The sequence below is a fragment of the Anomalospiza imberbis genome, chromosome 12 (genome assembly GCF_031753505.1).
Source record: "Anomalospiza imberbis isolate Cuckoo-Finch-1a 21T00152 chromosome 12, ASM3175350v1, whole genome shotgun sequence".
In the NCBI taxonomy this organism is placed as follows: domain Eukaryota; kingdom Metazoa; phylum Chordata; class Aves; order Passeriformes; family Viduidae; genus Anomalospiza; species Anomalospiza imberbis.
This window is the reverse complement of record NC_089692.1, coordinates 18,829,649-18,850,462: the sequence shown is the minus strand read 5'-3', so window position 1 is coordinate 18,850,462 and position 20,814 is coordinate 18,829,649. Positions and strand designations below refer to the sequence as shown.

General features: G+C 56.2%; 2 protein-coding genes across 2 annotated transcripts; both read left to right on the top strand.

Annotated features, from left to right (window-relative positions):
* The first annotated feature begins 651 nt into the window (after positions 1 to 651).
* COX4I1 (cytochrome c oxidase subunit 4I1) lies at positions 652 to 5,767 on the top strand. Its single transcript, XM_068203151.1, has 5 exons — positions 652 to 729; positions 1,453 to 1,532; positions 3,099 to 3,266; positions 4,548 to 4,679; positions 5,502 to 5,767. Exons 2-5 carry the CDS (start codon positions 1,454 to 1,456, stop codon positions 5,636 to 5,638), a joined length of 516 nt encoding a protein of 171 aa, XP_068059252.1. The 5' UTR covers positions 652 to 729; position 1,453; the 3' UTR covers positions 5,639 to 5,767.
* A 671-nt stretch (positions 5,768 to 6,438) lies between these two features.
* On the top strand, positions 6,439 to 20,079 carry LOC137481217 (dual specificity protein phosphatase 22-A-like). Its single transcript, XM_068202774.1, has 8 exons — positions 6,439 to 6,665; positions 6,785 to 6,860; positions 8,176 to 8,209; positions 8,712 to 8,794; positions 12,110 to 12,159; positions 14,825 to 14,899; positions 15,738 to 15,909; positions 19,897 to 20,079. Exons 2-8 carry the CDS (start codon positions 6,840 to 6,842, stop codon positions 20,077 to 20,079), a joined length of 618 nt encoding a protein of 205 aa, XP_068058875.1. The 5' UTR covers positions 6,439 to 6,665; positions 6,785 to 6,839.
* The last annotated feature ends 735 nt before the right edge of the window (positions 20,080 to 20,814 follow it).

Below are 20,814 nucleotides of genomic sequence, written 5' to 3'. Positions count from 1 at the left end.
AAAGCGCTGGATAATCCTGAGGGAGATGGAGAATCCTGAGGGAGCTGGGAAGGGGCTGGAAGATCCTGAGGGAGCTGGGAAGGGGTTGGAGAATTCTGAGGGAGCTGGGAAGGGGCTGGAGGATCCTGAGGGAGATGGAGAATCCTGAGGGAGCTGGGAAGGGGCTGGAGGATCCTGAGGGAGCTGGAGGATCCTGAGGGAGCTGGGGGGGCTCAGCCTGGAGCAAAGGAGGCTCAGGGGGCCCTCCTGGCTCTGCACAGCTCCTGACAGGAGGGGACAGCCGGGGGCATCAGGCTCTGCTCCAGGGAACAGGGACAGGAGGAGAGGGAACGGCCTCAGGCTGGGCCAGGGCAGGCTCAGGGTGGACAGCAGCAGGAATTTCCCCATGGAAAGGGGGGTCAGGGATTGGAACAGCCCAGGGAGGGCTGGAGCGCCCATCCCTGGAGGTGTCCCGGGAATTCCTGGATGTGGCACTCAGAGCTCTGGGCTGGGGACAAGGCGGGGTCACAGGGTGGACTCTCGATGATCCCGGAGCTCTTTCCCACCCTCAGCGATCCCGGGATTTTGGGAATCCGGGAGACACCTCCAGCGGCGGTCCGCCCGCATCCCATCAGCCCCCGCGCGGGGCCGCTCCGGCCCGGCCCGCTCGCTGCCCCGCGCTCCCGGCGTGCCCCGCGCTTCCGGCCGCGGCTCCTTCCGGTCCCGCCAGCCGTAGAGGACGGTCGCCAGGTCGTGAGGCCGGGCCGGGCGGGCGGAGCCCGGGGACGGGCTGGGAGCGGGCTGGGAGGGAGAGCGGAGCCCCCCCGCCATCCCTATCCACGGCCGGGCTGGCGGGACAGCGCGGGTTGGGGGGATGCGGGGAGGGCTGTGAGGGGGGAGCGCTGCGACCCCTCCCGCGCGTTCCAGGCTGCCCGTGCGGCGTTCGGTCACCGGTGTCGCGACATGTCGGGCGGGACTGAGGTGACAGGCAGGGAGGGCAAGGTCAGGGGCAGACAGCGGGAGTTTGGGCGGGTTTGGGCTGGGCTGGGGTCAGCGGAGGGCCTGGAATCCCGTGTGGGTGGGAATCCCTTGTCTGGGATCCCGCCCTTCCCTGGGATGCTCCCTGCTCTGGGGTTGCTGCAGTGGCTCCGGGATGTGCTTGGGGCTCCTGGAATCCGCCCAGGATTGCTTTATTTTGGAATGACAGCGTCCTAGAAGGGTGGTTAAAATAAGGGAATGTCCTTTGCTTTCACTGCAGGAGGCTCGGGTTAAAAGCAGGGACAGAAAGGCTCATCCCAGCCGGTTTAGTGGGAGAATATCCCAGTAAATATCCTTCCCAGCATGGAGTGGTGTGCTGCCCTCTGGAGAAGGAGATGTAAATCTTTAGGCTGTATTTTTTTTTTTTTAATATAAACTCGTGGAAAAGGTTCTTAATTTCACCTTGGCACCGACTGTTGCTGCCTGCCCTTGCAGGATGTTGGCTTCCAGAATGTTCAGCCTGGTCGGGAGGAGATCCATCTCCACCTCCCTGTGCCTCGGGGCACATGGACACGGTGGGTAAAGCACAGCCTGGAGGGGAGGAGCACAGAAAACTGCCCCGGGTGGGCAGGGCTGGGGTGGAGGGAGCCTGGGGAGGTGGCAGGAGTCACAATCATGGCATCATCCAGGTGGGAGAAGAGCTGCAAGGTCACCAAGTCCAGCTGTGCCCAGTGCCCGCCTTGTTCCCAGCCCAGAGCTCTGAGTGCCACATCCAGGAATTCCCAGGACACCTCCAGGGATGGGCGCTCCAGCCCTTCCTGGGCAGTTCCAATCCCTGACCCCCCTTTCCATGGGGAAATTCCTGCTGCTGTCCACCCTGAGCCTGCCCTGGCCCAGCCTGAGGCCGTTCCCTCTCCTCCTGTCCCTGTTCCCTGGAGCAGAGCCTGATGCCCCCGGCTGTCCCCTCCTGTCAGGAGCTGTGCAGAGCCAGGAGGGCCCCCTGAGCCTCCTTTGCTCCAGGCTGAGCCCCCCCAGCTGCCCCTGGAGCCCTGGCAGTGCCCAAGGCCAGGAGTCCTGGGACAGTGGGAGATGCCTGTGCCCATGGCAGGGTGTGGACTGGGATGATCTTTAAGGTCCTTCCCAATCCATCCCACACCATTCTGTAGTTCCATTTTTAGCTGTTAGAACAGCGTTTCTGCCAGGCTCTCCCACCTCCTGCACTGCTGCAATTTGCACTGCTGGGTTCTGGTTTGTGACCAGTGTCCCTCTGTCCCTGTGTGTGTGTGTGTGTCCCTGTGTCCCTGTCCCCATGTGTGTGTGTCCCTGTGTCCCTGTCCCTCTGTGTGTCTGTGTCCCTGTCCCCATGTGTCCCCGTGTCCCCGTGTGTGTGTGTGTGTGTCCCTGTGTCCCTGTCCCTGTGTGTGTGTGTGTCCCTGTGTCCTCATGTGTGTGTGTCCCTGTGTCCCCATGTGTGTGTGTCCCTGTGTCCCTGTCCCCATGTGTGTGTGTCCCTGTGTCCCTGTCCCCATGTGTGTGTGTGTGTGTCCCTCTGTGTGTCCCTGTGTCCTCATGTGTGTGTGTCCCTGTCCTCATGTGTGTGTGTCCCTGTGTGTCCCTGTCCCCATGTGTGTGTGTGTGTGTCCCTCTGTGTGTCCCTGTGTCCTCATGTGTGTGTGTCCCTGTGTGTCCCTGTCACCATGTGTGTTTGTGTGTGTCCCTCTGTGTGTCCCTGTGTCCCCACATGTGTGTCCCTGTCCTCATGTGTGTGTGTCCCTGTGTCCCTGTCCCCATGTGTGTGTGTCCCTGTCCTCATGTGTGTGTGTCCCTGTGTGTCCCTGTCCCCATGTGTGTGTGTGTGTGTCCCTCTGTGTGTCCCTGTGTCCTCATGTGTGTGTGTCCCTGTGTGTCCCTGTCACCATGTGTGTTTGTGTGTGTGTCCCTCTGTGTGTCCCTGTGTCCCCACATGTGTGTCCCTGTGTCCTCATGTGTGTGTGTCCCTGTGTCCCTGTCCCCATGTGTGTGTGTCCCTGTGTCCCTGTCCCCATGTGTTTGTGTGTCCCCGTGTCCCCGTGTGTGTCCCCGTGTCCCCGTGTGTGTCCCCGTGTCCCCATGTGTGTGTCCCCATGTGTGTGTCCCCTCAGCTGGCGTGGTCAAGGCTGAGGATTACACGCTGCCCGTCTACGTGGACCGGCGGGATGTCCCCCTGCCCGAGGTGGCCTTCGTCAGGGACCTGTCTGCGCAGCAGCGGGCGCTCAAGGAGAAGGAGAAGGCATCGTGGAGCGCCCTGTCCGTGGATGAGAAAGTGGAATGTAGGTCTGGGGGGCTCTGAGGGATCTCCCAGGCAGCCACAGCACAATTTCCATCCTCAGTGCATGGACTGGGTTGGGTGGGAAGGGAGCTTGAAGATCAAGCTCCACCACCCCAGGCTGCTCCAAGCCCCAGTGTGCAGCCTGGCCATGGGCACTGCCAGGGATGCAGGGGCAGCCCCAGCTGCTCTGGGCAGCTGTGCCAGGGCCTGCCCACCCTCACAGGGAGGAATTCCTTCCCAATATCCCACCTAAACCCACTCAGCTCAAAGCCATTCCCCTTGTCCTGGCACTCCAGGCCCTTGTCAGAAGTCTTTAGACAGCTTTTTGTTCCAGGCCATACTTGGCACAGCTCTTCATACTTTTTCCCAGTGTCTGTGAGCAGAGCTGATCCATGAAGGAATTTTCTGAATTATGATGGAGCTCCTTGTGTGCTCCATGGTTTTTATTCCCAGGGTCTTTGGTGCTGTTACAGAACATGCAATGTCCTTGCTATGCCTTCTGTTCCATATCTGAGGTCACACTCAGCCGTTCCTTCCTCTTCCAGAAACCAATAATAATAATAATAATAATAATAATAATAATTAGATTTATTTCCTGATTCCCATCTGCTTTCAACCGGCCAGGGAAAAAAAATCTCTTCAGTACAACAACGTGCCATTGTTAGTCCAGCTGGGTAAAGTGAGCCCCAAACACAAACGTGGATTTGAATGTTAATAACCACTGACCTTGGCATGAACCAAATTCCAGCTAATGAAGGCTCCCCGTGGGTGTTTTGACTTGCAAATAAATCTGCCTCATCTTTTCTAACTGCTCTTGTGGTATGAAGGGAGAACCTGGTCTGGGAAAGGTTTAAAACTTTTTGAGGAATTGCTCCAAATTTTCTGCTGCTTTGGATTTTAAATTCCTGTGGATTTCAGCAGCAGCTGAGAAGCCTTTTGAGCTCGAAACATTCCTGTTGGAATTATTTGTGCTAGGAAGCTTTGGGGTCAATAACCACACTGGGAATTGGAGGGGAGGAAGGAGAACTCCCAGTTTTCCTTCTTTCAGGTCTACACTGTAACTTGTGCCCAACTTTAGGATAATCTGTAAAATGGAGACTAAAATTGATGTTGGGGTGAAACAACTGATTGGCTTTGGTGTGTGCCAAACCTAATTTAAGATCCATCCCCTTCTGGCCAGCCTCAGGCTTCGTTCACCTCCCTCTGCAGAGTTCCTGGTCACCTGCAAATCCCAGGAAAAGTTAAAAGAGAGGATTTGATGCTTTTTTTTTCCCCCCCACAGTGTATCGGATAAAATTCAATGAGACCTACGCAGAGATGAACAAAGGGACAAACGAGTGGAAAACCATCCTAGGGGGAGTTCTGTTCTTCCTTGGTCTCACTGGACTCATCCTCATCTGGCAGAAGCACTTCAGTAAGTAACTCTTCCGTGGAGAGTAGGATCAGGAGATGCCTGATGGGAATTCTGTGGGGTCAGGATGGTTTATGGAACAGCCAGAACAGGGACTTCCAGCAGGAGCTGTCTGTTAGTCCCTGAAAACTCCATCCTGGAGCTGCAGCTTGTAGGGATGTAGCAGAAATATTCAGGAAGCTGACTCACAGAAAGGGAGTGGAGCTTTGGGAGGACGGGAAATGGAAGGGAGTGAGTGGTGAGACTCCTGATTCCAGAGCTTCCCCTCTTTTGCTGCACTGGGTAGTGAACATTTGGGTTTCTGCCACGTTTGGCTGCCTTCCCAGCTATGGATTCAACCTCCAGGGAGCCTCCAGCTGCCGGGAGGCAGAGCAGCAGTTAAAGGAGCTGCTCCCTGCCTTGAGGCTCCCAAAAATAGGAAAGCAGGAAGCTGTTATCTTGGTGATGGAGGAAACCACTGGAGAATCCATGTGGGAGTGTGGTTTGAGCTGGATGCTGCAGAGACTGCATGCAGGGAGTGGAGATTGGAACAAGTCACAGACTCACAGGCTGGTTTGGGTTGGAAGGGATCTTGAAGATGATCCCATTTCACCTCCATCCATGGCCAGGGACACTTCCCACTGCCCCAGGTTTCTCCAAACCCCGTCCAACCTGGCCTTGGACACTTCCAGGGCTGGGGCGGCCACAGCTTCTCTGGGCACCCTGCTCCAGTGGGATGACTTCAGGGGGAAAAAAACCCTTTTATTAGCAGAACATAGCCCAGAATTCCCAACTTGCTGAGGTGGCATGAGGACATAATTCCATAATTCCCTTCCCATCCTGCAGTGTACGGCCCTGTCCCGCACACCTTCTCTGACGAGTGGGTGTCAGCTCAGACCAAGAGGATGTTGGACATGAGGGTTAACCCCGTGCAGGGCATCACAGCCCAGTGGGATTTTGACAAGAACGAATGGAAGAAATAAAGCAACTCAGTGGAACCTGCTCTGCTTGAATATGAGATGATTCCATCACCCGTGTGTGACCTCGTTGCTTGTTGTACTGGAACACCCTCTCCACCTCCAGAAATGCTAATAAATGTCTGGTTAACTTGAGAGCTGCCTGTTGCTGGTCTCTGGGTGGGTTTCTTGGGGTGGGACATTGGGTTCCTGAACAGGATTTGCTGCCTGGCTTCATGTTTTCAGGGCTAAGAAAGCTGCTGCCAAATTTCCCCCTTCAGATGAGCTGGACTCAGCAGGTTTTTAACAGCTCTTACTCCCTGTTTTTCCCAGTGTCTCTGTGGGCAGAGCTGATCCATGAAGGAATTTTCTGAATTATGATGCAGCTCCTTGTGTGCCCATACATGGACATCCATGGTTTTTACTCCCAAGATCTTTGGTCCTTCTGATCCCCACCCTTCTGAAGCCTAAAGCAAGCTTGGACTTAAGTTTGCTCTTTTCCTGATGGGACAGGAAACCATCAGGAATTTGATGGTGTGGTTTAGGAGCTGTGGTAGGCTGTTGCTGACCCCTCTTTTCCTTACACTCAGAAATTTGGGAAGGTTTTTAAAGTGAGGTAATCAGATGGGAATTAAGCAATGAACTCCCCTTCCTATGCCTGAAAAATCCCTTAAGTGATAAATTTATCTCTGGGCTGCTGAGAAGGACGAGGGTGACAATCCCAGGCTGATGATGGCTGGAATTCTGCTTTTTCCTCCTTCTTGCACAGCTCCTGCCTCTGGCAGCCTGGTGGCACGGAGCTGCCAGGGGATTGTATGCCTGGAAAATTGGTATTTTGGAGCAAATGCTGGAGTTTCAGTGCTGCTGGGATAAGGGAGTTCTTCCTCCCGGGTCTGTCCTTCCAAAAAGCTGTGGAACCCCAGGAAGGCCAGGAGAGAAACCTGAGCCTCGCCACGATCCCAGATCCTTATTTCATCCTCCCCTTCCTGGCACCAGCCACTCTCTGCTCCCTTTCCCTCCAGAGCAGCAGCGGGACCCGCCGGAGCAGCCTCAGGTGAGCTGAGTTTGCCAGGGCTCTGCTTGCTTCCCTCCTGGCGTGTTTCCCTTCCTCATGCTCTGGGAGGAGGTCAGATCTCACCATCCTCCCTGGGAATTTCGGGTGTTTGTTTGCAGGTAGCCCTGGAGACTGAGAAACCACCCGAATCCTGATCCTGAGCAGAGAAAATCCATGGGGACTGGAATGAGCAAGGTACAGGGGGACAGTGGGATGGTGGCCAGCACGTCCTCTTCTTCTGCAGCTCATGGGTGCACTTCCCAGATCCCTAAACACAGCTGTCTGCACCTTCCCCTTTCCCACAGCCCTTTGGAATTCTAAGCACTTCAAGAGAATTAGGAAAACAATCAGGGATTTAAATCCAAGGTTTTTATCTGAGGTGAAGAGCTTGGTGTCTGCAGGTGTCAGAAAAGTGACAGCTGGCATTAAGTGCTCATCCCTGGGGGGGTAAAACCTTGGCATTTTCATCCTGAGGGATAACAGGAGTCCCTGCAGAGAAATTCCCCCCTTTCTACCCTCGGGGTGTGCCCCAGCAGTGGGGGAAGTGTGGTTTCAGTGCTGCTTTTTCCTCCAGGGCTGGAGGAGGGGATCAATTTCTGTTGGTGTCCTTAAATAACCACTTGGAATGTGAGTCCTCCAGTTTAAAATTAGACTCTGGGACACCAACAGAGAGATCAGATCAGGGCAAACTCCCTCTGCACGGCTCTGATGTGGTTTAACACCGGGGATTCACCCCCTGCGAACTCAGCCTGACAGGCAAAATGCCTTTTACAGCCCCCCAGTGCCACCAAACCCTTTTGGGGAGCCCAGGCTGTTTGTTGCCAAGGACTGGATTGGTGCAGACACTTTTGTAGGATCCAATTTTGGACTCCATAAGATGCAGGGCTCTGCATTCCCCTTCACAGTTTGTGCTGTGCTGAATCCAGGAGTTTGCACCCAGGGATGGGCTGGGGTTCAGCTGGATGTGGCCCAGTGCTGTTGAAAACCCTAAAACTCCTCAAACCAGGGCTCTTCTGCCACATGGGCACCAGAAGGTCCAGCTGACAATCAGCTCTGTCCTTCTTTGCCTCTGGAAATGCCCTGGCAGGTTCTTACACCCCTTAAACACGCTCAACTGTCCCTTTTCTCCTTCATAACCCTGCAGCAGTGAGTTGGAGACCAAATCTGCAGCCTTGACATCTCTTAACTGCAATAAATATAAATCCTGCTATAAATAGCATCCATCCATCCCCAGCTGGCAGATGCAACTTTTGAAACTCCAGAGGATCACATCCAAACTCCTCCCGTTTCTGTGCTGAGTTTTTCCTGAGCTCTGCTCTCCTGAGGGGTTTGGGCTCAGCCTTTCCTGGCTGTTTATGAGGGTGATCCATGGATTTGGGTGCTCAGTTTGGCATGGCCCGGGGAGTTTGGTGCCAGGTGTCCTGGTCCTGCTGGAGCTCATTCCCACCACATCAGATGTACCTTGTTCCTGGTGCCATCTGAATTCTCTCTCCTTTTTGTCACCTCCCAGATTGTCACCGGCCTCTACCTGGGGAATATTAATGGTGAGTGTCTTTCCCTGCCCCTCTGTGGTGCTTTGGGATCCTTGGGCAGCTGGCAAGTCTGGGGGATTCCTCTCCTTGGCAACTCCATGTGCTCCCAACTGGGGATCTCAGCATCTTCCAGAGCGGCCCCAAATCCCCATCCCAGTGATCCCAGTCCAGCCCAGGAAAGGGATGTGCACTGGGAGCTGTGGTCACCAGCCATGCTGGAACTCCAGGAAATTCATGGCATATCTGGAAACCTCAACAGCAAGGACACAACAGCCTTGTCTGAGTTCTCAGGGTAATTTCTGATTTTGGGGATGGCTTTAGGAACCTGCTGAGTACCCAGTGCATCCCAGGGGGATTTTGCCTGGAAGGAGGAGTCCAGTCTCCTCCCTGCACCGTGTGGGATGAGAGGCAGCGGGAAGGGCTGGAATGGGGGTCAGGGGGTGGGGGGTGGTGGGTGGGGGTGGCCGGTGGGTCCCAGCAGGGCAGCTAATTCCCAGGTGGCTCCCGTTTCCAGACTCTGAGGACCATGAGAACCTGCTGAGGAAGGGGGTGACCCACATCCTGTCCGTCCACAACCGTGCCAAGCCCGTGCTGGAGGTGCGTGCTTGGCTGGGGGCCTGGGGACCACCCAGGGCAGCAGGAGCTGGGAAGGGACATCCAGGACGTTCTCCTGGCCTGGGGAGAAGCAATGCTGGATTTGCACGGATTTGCACGGATTTACACCGATTGACGCCAGGCGATGCTGCCCAAAGGAGCTCAGTGATGGATTTGGGGAGGGAGCAGCGGGATGTTTGGGGCATCGCTCGGTGGTTTTTGGGGGGCAGGCGCTGCGGGGCCGGGCCCGGCGGGTGCCCGGTGCTGCCGGGGGGTCCCCACGAGAGGGCGGCGGCGCCCCGCGAATGGAGCCCCGGCGGGGAGGGGACACGGCGGGACTCGCAACCGGAGCTGGCACTGCCTGCTCGGTGTCCCCGCTCCTCCGGCCTCGCTGATCCCCGGAGCGCTGCGGGATCCTGGGTGGGGAAACTGAGGCAGGAGGGAGCTGCCCGCCTGCAGGGGGTGGTGGCAGAGGTGTGGGACAGGTCGCTCGTGCACAGATCCTGCCCGGATGGTTCCGTGCGCCAGGAGGAGTGAGGGGCACGGCCGTGGGGTGCTGGATACCTGGTGGGGGACAAGGACACCTTCCACCATCCCAGGCTGCTCCAAGCCCCAATGTCCAACCTGGCCTTGGGCATTCCAGGGATCCAGGAGCAGCCACAGCTGCTCTGGGCACCTGTGCCACAGCCTCCCCACCCTCCCAGGGCGGAATTCATTCCCAATATCCCATCCATCCCTGCCCTCTGGCATTGGGAGCCATTCTCTGTGTCCTGTCCTTCCATCCCTTGTCCCCAGACCCTCTCCAGCTCTCCTGGAGCCTCTTCAGGCCCTGGAATTGCTCTGAGCTCTCCCTGGAGCCTTTTCCTCTCCAGGTGAGCACCCCCAGCTCTCCCAGCCTGGCTCCAGAGCAGTTTTCCCAGCTTTTGGAGCATTCCTGGCTCCTCTGGGCTCTCCAGCAGCTCCACGTCCTCCTGGTGCTGCGGGTGCTTCACCCCAGTGTTGGGATGCTGCAGGAAGGGAACGGGACCACCAGGACCCCTCCTCCTTTTGGGACCACCACGGGGGGAACCCCAACAAAACCCCAGCTGGGGCCGTTCCCTGCTGAGGCGTTGAGTACCGGGAGTGGGACAGAGCCACAAGGAAGGACAAACGGACGGGGACCGGGGCTGGGGCAGCAGCCAGGGCTGGTGAGCGCGGGGCTGGGCCAGACAGGGAGCAAAGCGCTCGGAGTGCTTACAAGGGAGAGGAAAGCTCTGGGAGCACTTACAAGGGAGAGCAAAGCTCTCGGAGTGCTGACACCATGGAGCAAAGTGCTTGGAAGGCTTACAATGCAGAGCAAAGCACAGGGAGTGCTTACACCACGGAGCAAAGTGCACACAGTGCTTATGCCATGGAGCAAAGCGCATGGAGCACTTACACCACGGACCAAAGTGCTTGTAACGCTTACACCACGGAGCAAAGCACTTGGAGCGCTTACACCACAGAGCAAAGCACTCGGAGCACTTGCACCATGGAGCAAAGCGTACGCAGCGCTTACACCACGGAGAAAAGTGCATGCAGCGATTACACCGTGAAGCAAAGTGCTCAGAGCATTTACACCACGGAGCAGAATGCTCAGAGCATTTATACCATGGAGCAAAGCACACACAGCGCTTACACCACGGAGCAAAGTGCATGCAGCGCTTACACCACAGAGCAAAGTGCTCAGAGCATTTACACCACGGAGCAAAGTGCTCAGAGCATTTACACCATGGAGCAAAGCCCACGCAGCACTTATACCACGGAGCAAAGCCCACGCAGCGCTTACACCACGGAGCAAAGCGCAGGAGCGCTTACACCACGGAGCAAAGCGCAGGAGCGCTTACACCACGGAGCAAAGTGCACGCAGCGCTTACACCACGGAGCAAAGCGCACGCAGCGCTTACACCACGGAGCAAAGCGCACGCAACGCTTACACCACGGAGCAAAGCGCAGGAGCGCTTACACCACGGAGCAAAGCGCACGCAGCGCTTACACCACGGAGCAAAGCGCACGCAACGCTTACACCACGGAGCAAAGCGCAGGAGCGCTTACACCACGGAGCAAAGCGCAGGAGCGCTTACACCACGGAGCAAAGCGCACGCAGCGCTTACACCACGGAGCAAAGCGCACGCAACGCTTACACCACGGAGCAAAGCGCAGGAGCGCTTATACCACGGAGCAAAGCGCACGCGGTGCTTACACCACGGAGCAAAGCGCACGCAGCGCTTACACCACGGAGCAAAGCTCAGGAGCGCTTACAGCACGGAGCAAAGCGCACGCAGCGCTTACACCACGGAGCAAAGCGCACGCAGCGCTTACACCACGGAGCAGAGCCCGCAGAGGGAAGCGGCAGGGCCCGGGGGGGTTGCAATGTGTCAATCATGGCCCCGAGCCGTGACCGCAAAGCCCGGCACCGCTGCCGTGGCCCCGGGATGGGGACACCCGGCCCCGTGAGGAGCCGCTGGGTTCGTCCCGGCCTGGGGGGCGTGGGTCGGACTTTGGGGTGGCCTGAGGTCCTTTGGGCTTCTCGCCGGTGGATGTGGTGGCCTGGTGGCTCTTCCTGGGGAGACGCTGGGGTGGCACCAGGCGTGGAGCTGTGGATGAGGTGACGCACGGAAAGCCTGTGGGTCATCCCAGCACAGAACTATCCCAGTGCCCATCCTGCTCTGCCCCTTCCTTCCATAAATAATCCAATTTTTCCAGCCTCCTGGGCTGGAGGGGGGTCCAGGGGTTTGGGCTGCCTGAGCCAGGAGGGACCTGACGGTGATGGGGCAATCTCTGGCGCTCTGGCTGCAGGATTCCCCCCCCCCCCCTCCCCATTTCGCTATGAAAGGAATTAAAAAACCACCCCAACCCCCAGATAAAAAGGATCTAAATTTAGCTCTGAACAGGGAGGATCGAGGAAGCGATGTTTTAAGGAGAGGAAAGTAATCTGACCTAGGCCAGCAGGCAGCAGATGATTTATGGGGTATTAAAAGGACGGGGAGGAAATAACTCATTGATGAGAGTGGCTTTGTCAGTGCACGCCTTCCTGGTGGAGTTTGGGGCTCCCTGGGTCTGTTTTGGGGGGCTCCTGAGCATTTTAGTTGGCCCCACAGCCTGGCCTGTCCTGTGGGATTGAGAGGAAATTAATGGGGTGGGATGGATGCACCCATCCATTGCAGTGCAGCAAACCCCAAAGTGGTTTTCAGCTTTCTTCTCCTCTCAAGGTCAACTGAGGAAGGAAAAAAAGAGAGAGCAATGGAGGATTTTGTGATTCTTGGAGGTATTTCATGACTATTTTATTTGGTATTGCAGGACATGACCTATCTGTGTATCTCGGCCTCGGATTCATCCAGTCAAAACCTGTAAGTGATTTCCCATCCTTTTTCCTGTTGGCAGGTGTTGGTCAGTAAAAGCTCAGGTTCTGCAGGATTAAGGTTCAGTCCATTCATGCTGTGAAATTTCACATAACCCCTGAGCTTCCCAGGAGCTCGGGCTCATTTTTGTGTGGTAAAGAACATTTTAGGGCTTAAAATCTCTTTTTAAAGTGTGCTTGCAGTCAGGCACTGTAATTTTTCGTCAATTTTCAGAGTTATTCCACTGGGCAGGATTGAAAATTGGAGTGTTAGAAAGATGATTTGTGTCAGTCTTCAAGGCTTTTTTTTTTTTTTTAAGAGAAATTTATTAAAGAATAAATTATTTTTGCCATATGAAGCACCCATGCTCATAACTCTTGGAATGCTGTTGTGGAGATGAAGCTGCTGAGAGGAGCTGGGAGGAATTCCCAGGATTTTGTGGGATGCTGCTGCTTTGGGTGATGGGCACCCATAATTTATCCATTTGCACCAGCAATTTGGCCAATCCACAGGATTTTTCTCTCCAATCAAGCCCTAAAAATCATCAAAACTTAATTTCCAAGGCCCTGCCTGTGGAGGTGCTGGATTTTCCAGCATCCTTGGGAGCAGCCATGCCCGGGGGTGGAATCCTGCTTGCTCATGCTCTGGCTGAGCGGAAAGAGAAGCTTTACAAGAAAACCCTGCCTCAGCAAGAACTGGGATTTTTGGTTGGTATTTTTTCCCCCTTCACTCACTTCTTTGTGCTTGTGGCGTGTCTACGAAAGGCAAAAAAAAAAAAAAAAAAAAGAGGGGAAAAAAAAAGAAGATAAGGCTGCCTGCAGGAAGGAAGAGTTATTCAAGAAACTATTTTCTGCTTGTCAGTTTATGCCTTGGATTTCACAATCCTGGTGAACTTTGTGTCCTGCTTGTGATTCGGGAGCTCAGCAGCTCTCAGCACTAATTCCACGCCCTGATCCCACGCTTGGAGGCTGGAAAAGCACAGGCAGAGCTTTCCCTGTGGGCAAAACACCCGTGGAGTGGGTGAAGATGGATGAGGCAGCCAAATCCCTTTGGGGTGGGTTGGGACAGGGATGCAGGCTGGAGGCACGAGCATCGTGTCCTTGCAAGCAAAGAACATTCCTGCTGCTCCTGCCGAGGGGCTGAAGGAGAGGACTGGGATCTGGAGAGTTTGGAGCTGAGTGGGCAGCACCTGCAGGCCCTGGGGGATGTTGTCTGCTCTGAGAAGGTCAGCAGGACAAGCAGGGAAATCCCCTGGGACAAGCTTTTGATGCTTTGGGAAGGCTCAGCTAGAACAGAGGCTGGGCAGAGTTACAGAATGAAGCAGGGATTGATCAAAAGGATCTCCTCCATGGATCCACCTTGGGCAGCACCAGAGCCCAGCCAGGGCTGCACCCAAGATGAACCCAAATGGTCCCAAAATGCACGAGCGCTCCCGGGGGCTCTCACTGTGATCAGCTCTGCTCCATTGGCACGTTGGAGTTTATTGTCCCATTCCAGCTCCAGCCCATGCAGTCCCATCCTGCTTGTTTTTCTCTCTCCAGCCCACGTTGTTTGTGCTCCTGGGCCTGAGGTTTGGATCATTTGTCCTTGGTGCCCAGCTGGAGAAGGAATTGTTTTGTCTCTCTGCTCTGTGAGGAGAGCTCACCATCCCCTAATGTGAAGCCCAGACCCACACACTAAAGCAGCACAGAGTGTGAAAAATAGAAAAGCCAAAACCTGAGGCATCACTTGGGCAGGGAAAATCCTCCCAGATGGTGATGCTCCATTTGCTGGAGGATCCTTGGACTGACATCTCCTTCCAGGAATGAGAGGCTCAATATTTTTAGCCTGATCACGATATCAGACACTCCCTCATCTCTCCTCCTGCTCCTGGGAAGTAGAACCTCCTGCAATTCCTGAATAAATTCCTCTTTGGCTCCTTGGACAGCACCGAGCCTGGCGCTCCCAGGGCAGGGTGAAGAACAAACACCCTTTTCCATGGGCTAGAAGTGATGGAGAAGATTCTGGAGAGCTCCCTGAGGGAAAGCAGCTCCCTTGGCAAGGGACCCAGTGGAATAACTGTGGGAGGTCAAGCCTTGGCTTCTGAGAAATCAGGAAGGCTCTGTGGGCTCCCGCCCACCCCGTCATGCGGAGCAGAGGAAGTCCGGCGCCGCAGCAGAGGTGCTGCCAAAGGGACCCTCTTCTCTGCGGATTTTTGGTTTTCTTTTTGTTAGGGTTGGGAGTCTCACTTCTTTGCAAAGTTTTGGTCCATTTGCACATTGGAGTTCATTGTCCCATTCCAGCTCCAGCCCATGCAGTCCCATCCTGCTTGTTTTTCTCTCTCCAGCCCACGTTGTTTGTGCTCTTGAGCCTGAGATTGGGATCATTTGTCCTTGGTGCCCAGCTGGAGAAGGAATTGTTTTTTCTCCCTGCTCTGTGAGGAGAGATTACTATCTCCTTATATGAAGCCCAGACCCACACACTAAAGGAGCACAGAGTGTGAAAAATATAAAAGCTAAAACCTGAGGCATCACCTTCACCTGGTAGAGGAAGGATCTCTGCTCCCACCCCACGCTGGTGGCCCCAGGGTGGTGAAAAACCCTTGGGAGTGACAGTGCAGCTGTTTGCAGGGTGTCCTGGTGCCCTGCAGGGACAGCCAGCCCTTCCCTCCTCACCCGTGCCTCTCTCCCTGCAGGCTGCAGCATTTTAAGGAGTGCATCCAGTTCATCCACGAGTGCCGGCTCGGAGGGGGAGGCTGCCTGGTGCACTGGTGAGAGCTGCTGTGACCCCTCACACCCCGTCCGTCCTCTGGGAGCTGGGGATGATGCCTTGGGCAGGCTGCCCTAGAGGAGGGACTAGACAGAGTTAAAGAATAAAGCAGGGATTGATCAAAAGGATCTCCTCCATGGATCCACCTTGGGCAGCACCAGAGCCCAGCCAGGGCTGCACCCAAGATGAACCCAAATGGTCCCAAAATGCACGAGCGCTCCCGGGGGCTCTCACTGTGATCAGCTCTGCTCCATTGGCACATTGCAGTTCATTGTCCCATTCCAGCTCCAGCCCATGCAGTCCCATCCTGCTTGATTTTCTCTCTCCAGCCCACGTTGTTTGTGCTCCTGGGCCTGAGGTTTGGATCCTTTGTCCTTAGTCCCCAGCTGGAGAAGGAATTGTTTTGTCTCCCTGCTCTGTGAGGAGAGCTCACCATCCCCTAATGTGAAGCCCAGACCCACACACTAAAGCAGCTCAGAATCTGAAAAATAGAAAAGCTCAAACCTGAGGCATCAGGCATGGGCTCCCAAAAAGTGTCCTTGGTGTTGAACATCACTGGGGAGGGGGACAAAGAGAGGAGGAGGCACAGAGCAGCAAGGAGGGCCATGGGAAGGCCTTTGGATCCACAGCAATGGGTTCTCCTTGCACTGGCCACCCGAGCATCCAGGATGTGGGACAAGCTTGAGGAGGGGACAGGGAGGTGACAACAGCAGTGAGAGTGTGAGACAGCTCCTTATCCCCTCCCAACCCACTCCTGCTCGCACCCCAGTGAGGGAATGTGCATCCCAGGGGTGATTCCTGCGGGATCCCCTCCCTGACCCGGCTCCTCGGCCGCCCAGCCTGGCCGGGGTGTCCCGCAGCACCACGGTCCTGGTGGCATACCTGATGACAGTGACAGAGCTGGGCTGGCAGAGCTGCCTGGCTGCCACCAGGGCCGTGCGCTCCTACGCCAGCCCCAACTCCGGCTTCCAGCAGCAGCTGCAGGAATACGAGAGCACCCTGCTCCACCAGGTAAGGTCCCTTTGAGGGACGTTTTGGAGGGGTTTGCAACCAGGCACGGCTCTTCTGCATGCAGCTCTCTGTCTGCCCCAGCTGGATTTGGGGAATGTTGTTTATCACCGGAGGATTTGTGTGCAAGAACAAAAAGAAATTTAAAAAAAAAAATGCCTTGATATTGTGCGAGTGCACTTTAGAAAGCTCTCAAAAGCCCTAAACTCGTTTTCTCGAGTTGAGATGCAGCCGGAGGGATGGGAGAGCAGTTTGTCCCTTGGGAACCTCAGGAAGGAGCTGGGCCAATTCCCAGAAATGCAGCACGGAGAGGGAGGAAGGAGGAAGGCTCTTGTGAGGAGTTTCGGGATGTCTGGGCACGCTTGGATCTGCCAGGGCTCCCTCTGCCAGCAGTGCCCCGCTCTCAGAGGCAGGTGACGGGCTGGAGCAGGTGTGGGTGGAGAAATCTCCTATTTCCTCCCCAAAAAGAGGTGGGGCAGCAGGTTTTGGGAGAGCAGGAGCTTGGGCTGGCTGGGTTCCCAGTCCGTGCAGGGGAGGGAGGATGGAGCCGAGCCGAGCTGGATTTCAGCAGCTGGGAGAGCACTCAGTGCAGAGGTCAGAGCTGCACTTTTGACCTGGAAAGCCTTCGGAAGCAGAGGGAAAGGCCTTGAAAGGCAAAGGGAAAGACCTTAAAAAGCAAAGCAAAGGCTTTTAAAAGCACAGCTATTGTAAATGCAGGTGAACCTGGTGGGAGGAAATGCTGATGTGTGACTCCAGTTCAGAAGGCTGAATGATTTCTTTATTATAACTGTACTATAATACATTAATATACTATTTAAAGGAGATTCTAAAACTACCTACATACCTTTTCTAACTACCATATCTAACTCACAACTCGTGGCCCTCTCTGAGAGTCCAGCCATAGGTGGGTTGGATTGGCCATCAGCTCAAACAATCCTCACCAGAATCCAACCAAGCAATCACCCCAGGTAAACAATTCTCCAAACACATTCCACACAGGAAGAACAAGGAGAAGAAATAGAAATTATTTTCTCTTTCTTCTCTCTGTGTTCCTCTATGAAAAAATCCTGAGAGAGAGAAGAATGAGCCTGCCACACACAGCTCCCCCCTGGCTCTCCAGCTGCCCCCAGCCTCCCGCTCTGGACTCTGCTCCTTCACCCATCCCTGGGCTCCCAAACTTCCCATGGGACACAGACACCTCTGCAAGGAAAAGGAAGCCCTGGACAAGACGTGTTCAGGGGATGTCACAGCTCCTGTCACCCCTAAACCCGGTGCCACCCCTGGAGGCAGAGCCCCCCGTGCACTGCAGCACCGTGCGATGGCCCCGTGGCAAACGGGACCCTGCGGTCCCTTCGGAGGGGATTCGTGTCCTCGCAGAGGGAGCAGGGACAGCCCGTGACACTGTCCCGAAGGCCAGCCCCGTCCCCAGGGCCAAGTTCTCTTCCCCGGGTGCTGTCACATGAGGGATGTGGCTCTGCCCCCCGTCATCACCAGAAACGCCCCTGGAGGAGGCTGGAAAATGCTCCCGGGGATTACAAAACACCCGCGGGGCTGGAGATTCCCTGCGGGGCTTCCCCTGGCTGGGCCAGCTCTCCCCAGCCCTTCCCACGCTCTGGCCCAGCACAGACCCTGGTGTGGGGTTTGCTGTGCTCTCCCTCCATCCCACTCATTCCTCCTGCTCCCAAAATCCACGCTGGGCTCAATGGATGCCACAATTCCCTCCCTTTCCCTTCGAAGCTGCTTTTCCATCACCTCACGGCTTTGCCAGTGGCTTTGCAACCCTTTCCCTGAAACAGCCAAGGCACAGCTGAGGGTGGAGGTGCTGGGATGTGTTTTCCTGTCTGTGGGATTTAGCAAGAGCTGCCTTTTCCTTGAAACTCCCACCCGTGTTCCCTCTGATGTCAGCACTGGGCAGGGAATGGCCCTCGTGGGTGGGAAGCCTCAATCCTTGGTGGTTGAAACCTTTGAGGAACAGCTTGGACCTTCTGGGGACCCTCCTTGGACCTTCTGGGGACCTCCTGGGGCTGTGGTGCCTCAGTTTCCTTCACCTCAGGGAGCTCAGATGGGAGGAAGGAATGGGGAAGATGCTCCAGCCCCACTGCTGGAGTGTGCAGCTGTGGTTTCAAGCTGGCAAATGGGGCTTCTCTGGGCTGGAGGGATAAAGAAGGAAGGAAGGGACCAAGAGCAGCAGCAGGATGATGGGTAAGGTTAGAAAAGGAAGTCAGCGGGCACAGGCAGGACAGTGTGGATGTCACAGAGGTCACAGATGGACATTCTGGTGACAGAATGGTGCTGGCACATCGTGGCCAGGCTGCCTTTTACCCAGATGGGCTGGGTGCTCCTGGCCCAGCAGAGAGGAGGAGGAGGAGGAGGAGGAGGAGGAGGGCAGTGGGTTGGTGGTGAGCACTGGAGGAAATGGGCTGGAACCACTTCTTGCTCTGGCTTTAAGAGGAAATGCCTGGCAGCTTCCCCCACCTCCCACCCACTCCTTCCCTCTTCCCTGGACGGTGGAGCCAGCTCCCAGGCTGGGTGCTGAGCCCTGCTGGGTGCCAGGCAGCCCTTCCCACGGAGCTCCATCCCTCTGCATGGCCTGCACAGAAGGGATGTGCCCCCCATGAGATCCTGGCGTGGGCCTTGCCCCAAATCCTGTCCCAAACCCTGTGGGTCTCACTTCCCAGGGGGTGTTTTCTCTCGAGGAATACAGGTCTGGCTCTCAGGGCTGCCCTGGGCAGGGATGTCCCTACTTGCAGGTGGCAACTGTGTGACAGCCCTGGTGAGTCCTGCAGTGGAGTTGGGAAATCCAGACATTCCCAGTGGAAATCCCCCCTGTCCCAGCTGATTTTCCCTGGCTGCAGGAGAGGGGGATACCATCAGGGTCAGTCTAAAACTTTTTCCCTGGCTGCAGGAGAGGGGGATACCACCAGGGTCAGTCTAAAACTTTGTTTCCCTTGTGGCTGATCTGGTGCTGAGCTGCCAATCCTGCTGCCCTGCATCCCAAACTTTTTTCTGGGAGCTCAGTGGCTCCTGCCCATTCAGGAGCCCAAATCCACAGCGAGGGCATCTCACCCTGGGGGTGCCAAGGCCGGGCAGCTCACGGGAGCTGCTTCCCTCTCCCTCTGGATCCCCTGGCTGTGTCCCATCCCTGTCCCTGTCCCCCCCCCCAGGGCTCCACTGCTCAGTCCCTCTCCACACCCTTTGCACCCTCCATCCTTTCCTCGGGGTCTTTGGTGCTGCTGGGTGTGCTTCTGCCACTCATCCCAGTATTTCCTTGCTGGAGCAGCTGGATCCCAGCTCCTCAGGGAGATGGCAGAGCCCCTGTGAGCCCAGAATGGGGAATCCTGGCAGAGCTGCCCCTTCCTGCCCACGCTCCCCCGTGCTGCAATTTGGGACTGTCTGGCTGTTTCCTCATCCCAGCAGTAACGGGAACAGTTTCTCTGGATCATCCCTTGCTTCCAGGCCTCAGCCTGCTGCCAGCTGGCCCCTGGCCACCAGGATTCTCCTGCCTCTGGAATAATGGGGATCAGTGGGGCGAGAGGCTCCCCACAACCTCCCGAGGTGCTCTGACAACAAACCTGCCCCACCTTGCAAGGACCAACTCGGCCGTGCTGCTTGTGGGGGAAAAAAAAAAAAAAAAAAAGCTTTGGGAAGCATTCCTTACGGGAATTCAGGCACACGGGGAACAGCAGCAGCTTCTTGGCAAGGAGAAATAAATAAAGCTGCTGTCCCAGCTGCAGCCAGTGTGGGAAGCTGAGGGTGCTGCCAGCTCTGAGGTGGGGAGTGTGGGATGGGGGGATGCACTGCATCTGTGGGGTGCTGAGTGTGAGCTCCTGTGGCACTGGGACCTTCCTGCATGCTGGCTGTGCCTGGGGACGCAGCAGGAATTGCTTTGCTCGCTGCTTTCCGCCGGAGCTGCCGCAGCCCCGCTCTCTCTCTGGGGTCTCTCAGCTGCCCAGGTCACCCTGACAACCTCTTCTGCCTTCTTCCCGGCAGTACCGCGCCTGGATCCGCCGGGATTACGGCAGGAACCCCTTCCAGGACCAGGAGGAGCTGCAGCGCCTGCTGGGCCAGCAGGGGAGCAGGGATTGCTCGTGGCCCCGCTCCCCAGCTCCCACCTTGCCCCCTCCCTGCCGCGCAGGTGGCACCGCTGGTGCCAGCAGCTGGGCGAACAGATAAGCAGCCAGGCTGTTCGCCCTGGGGCTTGGAAAACTCAGTTTTCCCTTTGCCAGGCACCTCCAGGGATTCGTGTCTAGGGCACAAAGCTGCCAGCACCGTGGGCTCCAGGGCTGGAGCAGGGGGACGGGACCCACAGACCCCCCTGTCAGCTGCCAGCTCCAGTGAACGGGTGACAGTGCCCTGCCCTGTCCCATTCCCCCATTCCCAATGGATTACAGCCACCTTTCCACCCTCAGAGCAGCAGCCAGCCCCGTCCCTCTCTCCTCATGACAATATCTGGGCTGGCAGGGCACGGAAAAGGTGGGGCAGACCTTGGGAATCCAAGGTGGGAGGAGATGGAGAGAGGCCACCTTGTCCTCTGCTTCCCTGAGGAAGGAGGGGTGAATCCCGGGATTTGGGGATGCTCTGAGCCTCACCTGGCATCCAGTGGGATGGGGAGAGGGGCTGGAGGTGTTTTGGGGCTGCCCCTTGCTGTGCATGTCCTTGGCAGGTGAATATCTGGCATTTTCCTTATCCCAGCCCCAGGGATAAGGGGAAAGGTAAATCCAAATTCACCTTTTAGCTGGCATTTTCCTTATCCCAGCCCCAGCGATAAGGGGAAAGGTAAATCCAAATTCACCTTTTAGCTGGCATTTTCCTTATCCCAGCCCCAGGGATAAGGGGAAAGGTAAATCCAAATTTACCTTTTAGCTGGCATTTTCCTTACCCCAACCCCAGGGAGGGGGAAAATCCAGC